The following is a 13,194-nucleotide window of genomic DNA, read 5'->3' as shown; positions in this document are numbered from 1 at the left end:
TTGGGGGGGAAAAAATCAATGGCCCCTAGGATTTTAGTTTGAAAAACTGGCTTGATAATCATGCAGTTTACTAAAATAAGAGTTAAATTTGTGGGAAAGGTGGAAATGAAACATTCTGTTTAGGATAAGTGCTATTACTCACATTGCAAAAATATAAAATATGGAAGGAAAAGAGGCACACAGACTTCAAGATGATGATATGTATAAAGATGTAAGGAAAGGAATGAAAGGGCAGAGAAGGCTTCAACTACTGAATTACAGTTTATTTTAGTTTTATTTTCTTTCTAAAAGCAAAAAGATCCAACATAAATTTGCAAAATATTGACATTTATGGAACTCTGGCACTCACTTGTTTGTTTTATTATTCTCTATGTTTTTCTTTATATTCCATTATATTGGCATCCATTTCTTTTGGGAATTATAGCCAGACTTACAAGCCTAGCGTTGTAGTGGGTGAAGGTGGTGGGGTCCGATGGAAGGTGGGAAGACATCAAGATAAATTATGCTAACTTTGTATTGAGGAATAATAATCATACAGAAAAGTGTGCATATCAAAACTGCACATTTCAATGTATTTTCACAAACCAGTTTAAATTTAGAATCCTTTAAAATTTTATTCCCTCTTCTTTATTTCTATTATGTTATTGTCATGTACTTTATTCCAGCATCCAAAGATATTACTATTATTGTTTTGTATATTCAGTAATTCTTTATATTTACCACATAATTATCATTCTGGTGTTTTCATTCCCTTCACAAATTTTATTTGGGATCATTTTCTTCTGTGAAAACTCCAATTTAATACTCCTTTTACTGAATACTTATTGGGGTAAATACCCTTAGTTTTTGTCCGAAAACATACTTATTTCAACTTCCTTTGAGAAGCCTATTTTTGCACAGTGTAGAATTTCAGGTAGCTCATTATTTTCCATCACTGCTTTAAGATATCTTTCCATCATGTTTTGGCTTCCATCATGTCTTTTCAGAAACAGGCAATCAGACTAATACTTGCTGTTTTGAAGTTAATGTATCTTTTTTGTTCCCAAGTACTTTTACAGTTTTCTCTATGTTTTCAAATTTCAAAAATATGACTATAATGGGATTATTTGTTGTTTTACTTTTATTTATCCTTTTGGAGTTTCTCAGATCTTACTGAATCTGTTTCTTGGTATCTTTCATCAGTTTTTAAAAATTCTTACCCATTTTTTCCTTCAAATATAATTTGCATTCCATTCTCATTTCTCTCGTTCTGGGAATCCAATTTCATGTGTGTTGCAACTTTTGATTCTGTTTCACAGGCATCCAGTGATCTTATCTATTTTTTCTCATAATTTTTTCTCTCTGCATTTCAGGTTTGTATTTTCTATATACCTAACTCCTTGATGGCAATGTCTGCTTACCTTTCAGCAGACTAACCTTGTGTTTTACTATATATCCAATCTGCTGGAAAAACTGTCTATAGATTTATGAATGTCAGGCATTGTATTTTTGGTTTAGAATGTTCTTTTGATTCTTTTCTCAATCTCCATTTTTCATCTGCTCTTTCCACTTTTTCCTTACATTTTCAAATCTATTATGCATAGTTATCTTTCAATTTTGTCTGCTAAATAAATATGTTAATCATATACAGTCTTTTTCTATTCTGTTTTTACTCTTGTATTGGTTATATGATCTTGCCTTTTTGCATGGATAGTAATTTTTCCTACCATACATTATGTATAATGGGTTATTTTTCACTGGAAAGAATTTTTTGATTGTTTTTTGGATTATTTGCTTATCATCTGTGATCATTAATTTTATGTGTCAACTAGGACATGGTGACCAGTTGTTTGGTCAAACACTAATCTAGATGTTGCTATGGAGGTTTTTTTTTTTTTTTAATGTGATCAACCTTTATAATCAGTAAACTATAATTAAAGCAGATTGCTTTCCATAACGTGGGTGGGCCTCATCCAATCAACTGAAGACCTTAAGAGCAAAACATGAAGTTTCCCAAAGAAAAATGGCTTCTGCCTCAAAACTGTAACAAAGAAACCCAGCCTGAGTTTCTAGCTTACTGGCCTGGCCTGTGGATTTATGACTCAAAATTGCAACATCTACTCTTACAAATTTTGAGATTGCTGTCCTTCCCGATGGATTTCAGACTTTGTATCTTCCACAATCCCATGAGCCAATTCCTTAAAATTCTCCAAACAATACGTAGATATATAGGAAAATAGATGGATATATATATATATATATATATATATATATATAAAAATATAGATTTCCTATTGGTTCTGTTTCTTTGGTTATAAGGCAAATGATATATCACTACAGTTCAATCAAGGATTGAGGAAGATCAGATTGAATTGCCATTTGGTAAGCCTACGTCTACCACTGTTTATCCCTTTACCAAGATGATGAACCCTCCAAGTGAAAGTGAGTCCTGTCTCTTTTGCCCCCCAATTCTTCAGGATATTTAGTTTTGCCCTTCAGAAATTCTCAGTTTAGATCTTTAATCGTTAGCTTGATGCTCCTTCAACAATTGACAGAATTCTCCAGGAGGGAATAATCTGTATGTTTTGCCACTTTGCATGAAGAACAACACATTTCTTGCTTTCTTTTCTCTCTGGCAGTGACCATTTTTCAAGGGACCAAATCTGTGAGTCTGTATTTTTAGCCTATAGAGGCACTAAGAATTCTTGAACACTCCTAGGTGCAAAGTCCCTGTAGATCCTCAGGTTCAATGTGACATTCCCTGGAGGGCTTTCAAATTTCACCTCCTCATGAGTCTTTTTTTTTTTGAACCTAAGAACCACCAGTCTCTGGGAATGTGACAATTACATTCTGGCCTTCAGAAGCTTTCAGCCTGGCCCTTAGCCATCTACAGACTCATAATTCAACAAATATTTTATGGAAAGACTGGCAATGCATTTGAGGACCTTCACTTCCCCAGTATTTTCACTCCACTACCATGTGAACTCTAAACTCTTTTCTGACTTCTTTTATTCCAGAAGTACCTTCCTCTTGGGACAATCACAGATTCTTACCTCCAAACCCAGGCTCGGAACTGGCAAATTCCCCTGGGGAAAAAGCAGCTGCAAGTCCTCTGTTCACCTCTGAACAATCCTCTCCTCCCAGGTTTTAATCCATTCAGTTCCTGTTGTTTACACAGCAATTTGGCCTTAGCAATGTGACTTTTTTCTTTTTTTGTAGTCCAGCTGGATGTTCTATATGTTGTCAGTGGGAATGTCATCCTGCTATTATTACCTAACTACCTTATCCTACTCTTAATTAAATTACAGACGTCTACAATGACTTACCATATGGTTTTAGAGATAAATTTGGATTTGCATTTCTTTCCCTGGCTCTTCACTGAAAAATGTAAATATGTCTCCTGGTAATCCATGTATATATCATATCCCACTGATACCATCTCATAGTTAACTGGAATTTCCAGCTAATTTATAGCCCCAATCTTTTTCAATATGAAGAATAAGATTTTATTTATGTACATCTATGCTTTCAATGTAGAGTAATCTCTGATCCCCACTTTTCATTATGGACTTCTAATTCCATTTCACTCCATTCAGAAGAATTTCACTTCTTTCCAAGGAAGTAGCACAAAATGAACTCTTTATTCCTCATGTCTGTGGTATTTGACTCTGATGTCCATTTCCTTTTACAAGTAAATAATTCCTTATTATGTACTGTGAAATGTTAGGAGTCCATAAGAATAGAAAACTCGTTTCTCATCCTCAAAATATATTTGTAGTTCCATAAAGACTTATAAAAATAATAGTTCAAAATTTGAAGTGGTTATAAAATTTTATATGTATATACATATATATAATACCTATATACACACTCATACAAACAGACGCACATGATAATTGGGGCACTAAGGAAAGAGAGGTCAATTCAGCCTTACAAAGGAGTTTGAAAAAATGCCTCATATAGGAGATAAGATATAAATAGGATCTTTATCGATGAGTAAGAATTTTCAGGGTGGATAAATCAAGGTAGTGGGGAAGGACACAAGTTGTAGGGGCATGATATTGTCAGATAAGTTTGGGGGCTAGGTTTCCTCATTTTATGAAGATATGAACGTTTCTCCACCAAATGAGCAATCCCCTTTCATAAGGAGAACATGTACCTTGATTTCTTAATTCCTTTTGTATGTGTGTGTGTGTGTGTGTGTGAGTATGTGGAAAAACATATAAAATCTACCTAGAATAGAAGTTTTTAATTTAGTGGTCTAGGGCTATATTTGTACTCCCTGATACCGCATATTAACATTCTTTTTGTATTTTACACACACACACGATTTGGAGGGGGGATAGAATTCACAGCCCTTTTTCAGATTCCCATTTCAGTCAGTGTCTTAAAAAAATCCAACAAATGTAAAGATCCAAACCCCTTTTCATTTTCCCCGCCTTGACCATAACCCCTAGAGACAGCAGGCAGCTGCCTAGTCCTTCTCCTTTGGGCATCCAATTATGTACTTGTCAGTCTATAGTTTTCAAGATAAAAGCATCTTTATGAATTAGACTTAGAAACTCAACAGCTTCAAATACTTCCTCTGTAGCAAAATCTCCAAAACTTCTAAGTCCTAAAATGGCACACAGAATTCTCATTACCCTCCTCAGTTTAGTTTAGTTCAATCCGATTCAAAAAATACTTATTTAAATAAACTCCTTCAGTGAATAGGTATCCCTAGCCCTCTCCTTCCTTTCATACCTCCTATCATTATACCTTTCTTGTTTAAAAGAAGGAAGGAAAGATTCTCAGCTGCCTGTGAAGCCCATAAAGAAGAGATGATCACCCTTTATTTTTTCTTCTCTGATTTCTGTAGACCTTATTAATCAAAAATGAATCTCTTGATTTTAAATATTTTGCATTTACTTAACAATTTTTAGACATGTATTTACACATACTCCCATATTATAAATCTAAGATGCTTAAGAAGACTTCACGTTGTGGGGAAAATAAGGTGTGAAATGTTCAATGTCATTTTCACACTGCAAGGGAATACTCTGCATAATTTAGTGATCTTCAAAACTATAGAAGGAAGATGCCAGGCTTCTAAAAGAATATGAACCTTCTCTAAAATATTTCCCCAATAACTCTCTTTGGAAAGGAAAACTAATACAATAATTAGAAAGAATGTGTCTACTGTGTATTATGCATACCATTTATGGTCGTGAAGCAGATAATGCCCTATAAAACTGTGTTTATGGAAAACTTAAATAAATGCCTTCAATGTAGTCTTGGTATCTTTACAGTACCAGGAAAGAAATGTACGAGTTGAGACACTGTAAGATGTGAATTAGCAGCAGTCCTAGCAGGAGATGTCTTTAGAATTTTATAGCACTCTCTGCTAAGAAGTCTGACCTGCTGCAGGGTCTTGAGTAATTCCTAACGGTGTCTAAGAAAGCCCCCCAAACTGCAGGATGATCCAAGATGGGACTCATCAATCAGGGTGGCCCAGAAGCACAAGGCCAACTGTCAGTGGGCTGCACTCTCAGAAGACCAAACAGGAAGAGGAATCTCTAGCTTTTGAATCTGGATGCCCCCTGGAGTTTGTACTCCTGGGGGAGATCTCCAGAGAACACTGTCAAATGTGGAAAACAAACCACTTGATTTTTTTTCGCCAGACACTAAATTAAACAGACAACATTGCCCGTCAATCATTTAATCCTCTATACTTGCTTCTGGTCCCAGAAAGAAATTGTTCAGAAAATTGTTTATTAATCTAAGTCATATATATGGGGTATTTTTAAATTATTGTAGTTGTTTTTACAGTCCATTCCATTGATAGATAAGCTTAATTTCTCCTCTCCATTTCTATTTTTGAAGAAAAAATTGTTTCATTGGGATTCATAAAAATTGATGTATATTTTTCCATATCATTAATATTAAAATAATGCTCCATCTTACTCTGTAAATGTCACACACTCCAATTCAAGATTTGCCCCCCTCCCTTTTTTCCCCTAGTCTCAACAAAATGAGTAACTACTTATTTATTTCTGACCAGATTGTGTTTATTTGCTTTAACATGCTTTCAGCTGTTTTCTGGTGCTGGACCATCTTCACTGGTATTTTTTTATTGGATGCAAACTTAAAGTTACCTGATTCAATGCCTTATTTTCCATTTGATATTATGTTACTCACTAGAGCAATTAGAGCAAAATGCTAATGATGATGGTACCAGAATAGCATAGCATATTAGCCATATTCTGGATTTTTTTAAAAAAACCAATATAGAATATATTGGCTGTTTGAAAGAACAGCAGGCATAAAATTATCACTGTGCGTTAGAAAATCTATTCAACAATTTCTGATATTCTGAAGTTAATGAACACACACAAACAAGAAATTGTTAAACTCAGATAGTGTATCTTATAGTCCTTTGGATTCATTTATCAAAATGTATCCTTCAAAGAACTAGTCTAACCATTATAAATACAATCCTAATATAATTCTACAAATATGATTCTAATTTTCTCTACTGTCTTTTCCCAGTGTTGGGGATCAAACCAAATACCAACGATGACCAATATCTAAAAGTGTATCAGTATTCTGAATGAGAAAGAATCTCACACAGCAACATAAATTCCTCTGAACTAGTAATCAGACTTTTACTGGCAGTATTGAAAGATACGTTTTTTTACGTTTTAAAACTTGTTCATTTTTCTTCCAGCCAAGGAGGAAAGTATAAGATAAACTCTTTTATCAGTTATCCTTTTGGTAACAAATTACTTAAATTCCCTGTACTTCATAGATCAATACTCTGATTGCTTTTATAGTATTTCCAAGCTTAATGTGAGAAACTGAAAAATAAAAATGAACTGATATTAAGAAGTAAAAGTTCCACCAACAAAGCACTGATCCTCAAGTGTAATCTTAATTTAACGCCTGTGTGATAAAAAATTGATTGGATCTCAGTTTCTTCCTCTTAAAAGTAAAGATGGCCTTACACTAGATAAGCCACAAGACCCCTTTTAGCTTACAAACTTCGTTTTAGACAAATATATTAAAATGAATGCTTTACATGAAATGTTATAAAAACCTGCCACATTTAAAATTACTAGGCTTTCATTAAATAATTGGCCGTTAAAATATTTATTTAAATTCAGTGGATTGTATAGTTTTAATTATTAAACTAATCAATATAAGCAAATGAGTTATAATTAACCACATCCAAATTTAAAAAGTTAAATAATAGGAAAATGACTTTTAAGTGTGCATAGTACCAGTTGTTCTGTTTTCATTAATTGTCATGTACCTTGCCATGTCCTTTATCTGCTTGTGAATTTACAAGGAACACAGCAGGTTGTGAATTTTTAATAGGCTTTCCTCAAGGAAAGAAAAGGTCAGTATTAACATAAAATTCTTCTTAAGGATTTGTGGCACAAATGTTTCACACAGGGGTTACTGAGGAACTAAAGCCACAATAATCTGATATTTTTTTCTATGTTTAAAGAAACCTTAATATCTCACATAATAAAATAGCACAAGGTCAAATCAATATAAAATTTATTTCAGAGTAGACGCTTTAAGTTATTTAGCACTTGATCCATAATCCCACTTCTCAATAGCACAAACAACTAACTGATTTTGTTTAATTAAATATTTAATAAATCCAAGTATTGATAACTAATATCCAAATGAAAAAAGGAAGAGTAGTGAGAAAGCTACAGTTATAAGGACTAACCCCTGTCTGATCATTGCTTAGTAAATGAGTTGGAATGTAAAATAAAATTTTATCACACACACAAGGAATGATGGAGAGAGACAATACCAGGGTAAGGAGGGAAGAGTATGCAAAAGAAGAAATAATTACAATAATAAAGAGAAACTTGAAAAAGAGAGAGGGAGCTTAGGCGGAGGACTATAATTAAAGAACTTTGTCCATTGGTCTCTTTCTGTAACTTTTAGAAAATCAACATCATCATCATACCCCTTAGTAGTTAACTCTGTCTCCCATCAGGTTCATCTGGGGCAGAAAGCAACTTCCCAAGTCTTAGGACATCTAGAAATGCATGTCTCTGCCTCATAGTATATATCAATTGCAGTCTCTTTACTTGTCCAATTCTCAAATATGTTTATTTAAATAATATTTCAATAAACATAGACTAATGTCAAGCCCCCAAATATGGTCATTTTTGTCCTTTTATTCTAGTGTTAGTGTTCCATTGTTTCCCTCTGTAAGAAAAGAAAATGCTTTTTCTTTTCTTTTATGCAGGCTCTCACAGTTCAAGAAAAAATTATTATGTCTGGTTTCTTAAAAGCAACATTTATAAATTCATAGATCTAATTCATTTCTCTTAATTATGAGAAGGTAGAAATCCTTTCATTTCCGACCCACGAAACCAACAGTCCAGCTTCCAACCCTCATCTCTTTGATTCCCAACTATCATGTTCAATTTTCTAATCCAACGGAAACTGCCACCCTATGTGGTCCAATTACAAGATTTAATTTTCACTCTCTGTAGTATAAGTGAAGGTAAAAATCCTGCTGTGATTCATATTGCAAAACTGAGCTTTATAAAAATTAAAATCTCACTATACTAGCAACTTTTTTTTGCACGTCTAACCAATTAGAAGAGCAGAACTGGTCTTAATGATTCCCATCTTGTCTTATTTCCTTCTCCACTCTGAATCTACGTTCTATATTCATCCAGTGTTCTTTATGAGGTGTAAAATTTGTAAAATGCAAAAATAATTCCCAGGTTTTAACCTCTACTCATTCTTTATCACATAACTTAGGTGATATATGCTTAAGGAAATCCTCACTCATTCCTGTAGGCTAGTTTAGGGACTATCCTGTGAATTTCCATTACACACTGTGTTTGAATCTTCCATAGCACCAGGATGGAATTGTTCATTTACTTTTAGAACTACCTGATTCTTATGAGAGTAAATAAATATTTCTCAATTAAAATTGTTGAATGAATAGACAATAAACATCATAACTGTCCAGTACAAATCACAAAGTTATATGATCAGATGATTGATAATATCAATAATCTTTTCTTGAACTATTTTGATTCCCAGACAGAATAAGAAATATGCAATGCTTATATCTGTCATTTGGAAAATTGCCACATTATTGTACATTTATATAATTGGAAAGTTTCCCAGCAACTTTGTGCATTTTCAGTTACTAAAAAGCTTCAGTCTTGTGACTTTTTGAGAGTAGTTCCCTGGACAACACAGTCATATGTTACTTCTGAGAGCCGTTTAGTTAAAAGCAGATATTTCTTGTTTCTCAACCTTACTTTGTTGTTTATGAATAGCTAAAAATGCAGTAAAAAATTATTTGTTACCTGACTTCTATATCTTTTTCTCCAAGTACATATCCATTTGGGGTTTTTTTCCTATTATATCTGTAATAATGAGTTATTTATCCAAAAATCAGCAAAATGGAGTTTGATCCATATTTAATGGCTAAATGCTGATTATTACAAACCATTAACAAAAATATAGACTGCTTTTGTAAACCCAGCAGTTGTATATAATATATTGTATTACATATATATTGTATTACCTAACCAGTAATAAAATATATTGGGGAAGGGGGTTAAATATTCATTTAATTTAAACAATTTTGATATCCACATAAAAATGTTTTCACAGCCAAGTTCATTGATATAAGCTCCTATAAAGAAAAAGAAACTTTCAAATAAAGTAACAAAATTCTACTTTAAAGAGAATATAATCAGTGTAATACTTCTACAGGTAAATAGATAAAAATTTTTGTTGATTTAATCATCTAAAGAGCAAAAGTCAAACCTACTTAGATAAATATCTAACTCTATAATATTTTGCATAATGGAAGGATATTGTCTCCAGTTTTTATTTTTCTAAGCTACAGGTCAGTATGCCTATTCCAATTTATTACTATATTTTATATGAATATTAAAAAAGACAACATGCTACAAATGAACTTATTTACAAAACAGAAACAGACTTACAGACATAGAAAACAAACTTATTACCAAAGGGGAAGGAGGGAGAGGGATAAATCAGGAGTATGGGGATAACAGATACACACTACTATATACAAAATACATAAACAATGAGGGTTTACTGTATAGCACAGGAAACTATATTCAATATCTTGTAATAACCTATAATGGAAAAGAATTTAAAAAAGAATATATAACAAAATCACTTTGCTGTATACCTGAAACTAACACAATATTGTAAAACTATACCTCAAATTTAAAAAAGACAACATGTGCATGATGATATCTAAGTTATAATATATGCTTTATCAAAACTTAGAAAATCTACACATTCTTTTTCTATTTCTTAGCAGATGAAAAGCAAAATAAAAATTTTAAAGCATAATCTCTTACTGCAAATAAGGAAACATGATCTTAGCATTAAAAAAAATATTTATTGGTGTGGTGGTACAATTAGAGAAAAACTTACAATCCTTGTGTTTTACAAAGGCATGCATGGCTAAGTCTCTCCCTCAGGGTATGAATTCCATGACAGGCAAGGGGATATTCACATCTGGAACCCGCACATCCATTTGCAGACCATCCTTGAAGTACTCGGGACCCATTATTCCCTGCCCAAACATCCTTGAACTTGCTTCTAGATCCTGGAGAGTCTCTTCTCCAAGTCAGTCTACCAACGGCCAGATTTACCCATTTTTATATGTACCCTTAATCCTGAGGGCTGGCCTAGTGTGCATCTGTTAAAAAAGGATATACAATCACCCCTCCACATCTGTGGGCTCAGTGTCTGTAGATTGAACCAACCACAGGTGGTAAACATAGTGCACAATCCATGGGTGGTTGAATCCATGGATGCTGAACCCATGGATACCGAGGGCTGACTGCATTATGCCATTTTATGTAAGGGATTCAAGCATCCTTGGATCTTGGTATCCACGGGGGTCCTGGAACCAATCCCCCACAGATTAGTCCTGGAACCAATCCCCCATCCACCACAGGGCAATTGTGGATGGAATTTGCCCATGACACATGGGGTCCTGGACAAGCGTTAGCACTGGGGTGGGATGTGGACTAGGCTGATATATCCACATGAATGCATGCCAAGCTCTTTGACGTGATGACTAGATTGTGGAAGATGAGTGTTGTGGGCATAAGCAAGGAGGCAAGAAAAAGGCTTGCCCTACATTGCATTGTTTCTACACAGAACTTGTTGTTTGCAGTTGTTAAGAAGATAGATTTGACAAGGTAGGAGACTAGATAGAGCATATTTTATTTTACAGTTTATTAATTTGATTTATAACTTTAAAATATATAGGCAGGTGTTATATAGACATCTATTTGTACTCTTGCTCTGAACCCCACAAATATTTCTGGGGCAGTTGTTGTCATTCGTGTGAATCAGAGAATGATGGGTAGGGTTTCTAACATAGAAGCCATGTCTCATGCAACTTTGCCTGTCTAACAGTTCTTAAAATATTGCTAATTCCAATAATTAATAATAAGTTTACAGGAAGTAAATTTCTTGCATAATATGAGAGTAAAAGAATTTTCCACTCACAGAAAGAGATGAGAGAAGCAATGTTTACACCAGCATATCAAGACTAATGACTTATGTCTTTGTCAGGAGTTATTTGCCTACGGAAATGGTTATTTACCAAGCAAAGCAAAGAAAGGAGCTGTGTTTGGTTTATTTTTATTACTTTTTTCCATTTAGAATAAAAATCACACTGATATGTAAAAGGCTAGTCCTATTGTTTACAGCATATAGATGAGTGTGATCATACTTATTCAACTCTTATTTCAAGAACTAAGATAACTGACCCCATTTTTCAAAGATGTGACTTGAGAGACCTTCTTTGAATTCTTTCTGCATTATGTATCTTTAGACATTATCATGGATATGCTCATTTTTATTCCCCCTAGCTTCATTCAGACCAAGATAAAGGAGATGGATCCCTCAAATATATTTTATCTGGAGATGGAGCTGGTACTCTTTTCATTATTGATGAAAAAACAGGTGACATTCATGCCACAAGAAGAATTGATAGGGAAGAAAAGGCCTTTTATACTCTACGCGCACAAGCTATTAACAGAAGAACTTTGAGGCCAGTAGAACCGGAGTCTGAGTTTGTGATCAAAATCCATGATATCAATGACAATGAACCAACGTTCCCAGAGGAAATTTATACGGCGAGTGTTCCCGAAATGTCTGTTGTAGGTAAGTTCATTTACAGTGTTTATGATGGTATTCAAAAAGTATAAAAAATAATTATCAAGAAATTCTTAAAATATTATGATCAATTACTTGAAATCATATTTGATTCCCTGCTAAGAGTGCATGTTTAATTTTCTGAATTATGAAATGAGTCAGGAAAAAGAAAAGATGAATGCATTTCTCACTTCCTATGGGTTTGTAACTTTCTACAATACAATAAATAGACACTTCCTTCAAAAATCCAAGAAAATACCATTGACCTTCAGTAGAAAACTATGAAAATGCAAATTTTTGTCGCATGGATTTGGAGAACAGCTGTGTAAAGTCCTGACTCCAAATATATTATAAGTACACTTAGAACACCATAAACATAGTCTAGAGTCTTTACATATATACTCTAGTCATAATTTGCCTAAAGAGTTTGTCTGGATTACCTAGATGTTATGAACATTGGAGTTAATTAGATTTTCTATCACTTCATATTAAATATTTTAAAACATCCTTTCAATTTAACCATTATATATAAAACTCTGCTGATATAAATCTCTTATTCAAATAAACCAGTTGAAAATCAACAGCTAATCACAAACTGATACAGAATTTAAAGTTAGGCTGCAGAAGCAGTAAGACAGAAGGCTTGAAAAAACTGGAAGTATAACATTCAAGAAAATAGACTTCCTTTTTCAATGTAAATAAATGGAAGGTGTATTTGTAGGCAAAGAAAGTTAAGATTGATTTCATGTTTTTGCTAAATAGAGAACCACAGAAAATTAAACATCAAAAAACAATAACATTTTTTAGAGATAATGTATTTGGATTTAGTAGAATAGATCATTTCTCAAATGTGGGAGAAGTATAAACTGATGAAACAATTCTGATACATTTTTTCCTTGTAACAATTTTAATAGAAAATATCCAACTGCAGTTCTCAAAAGCATTGTTCAGAGATTATTATTTAATATTTACTTCACTAAATCCCAAGGACTTTTGGCAATCACCTTAATATAAAGCCCTTTTATATAT

General features: G+C 33.3%; 1 protein-coding gene across 3 annotated transcripts in view; it reads left to right on the top strand.

Annotated features, from left to right (window-relative positions):
• Positions 1–13,194, top strand: part of LOC118892753 (cadherin-10) — a 120,088-nt gene that overhangs the window by 50,897 nt on the left and 55,997 nt on the right. For all 3 annotated transcript variants that reach the window (XM_036847655.1, XM_036847653.1, XM_036847654.1), the window contains exon 2: positions 11,880–12,174. In XM_036847655.1, coding sequence (XP_036703550.1) covers positions 11,880–12,174 — 295 coding nt within the window. The remainder of the gene's footprint in view (positions 1–11,879; positions 12,175–13,194) is intronic.

Source organism: Balaenoptera musculus, chromosome 3 (genome assembly GCF_009873245.2).
Source record: "Balaenoptera musculus isolate JJ_BM4_2016_0621 chromosome 3, mBalMus1.pri.v3, whole genome shotgun sequence".
Lineage (NCBI taxonomy): Eukaryota > Metazoa > Chordata > Mammalia > Artiodactyla > Balaenopteridae > Balaenoptera > Balaenoptera musculus.
Note: the sequence above shows the minus strand (reverse complement) of the source record. Positions and strands in the feature narration are given on the sequence as shown.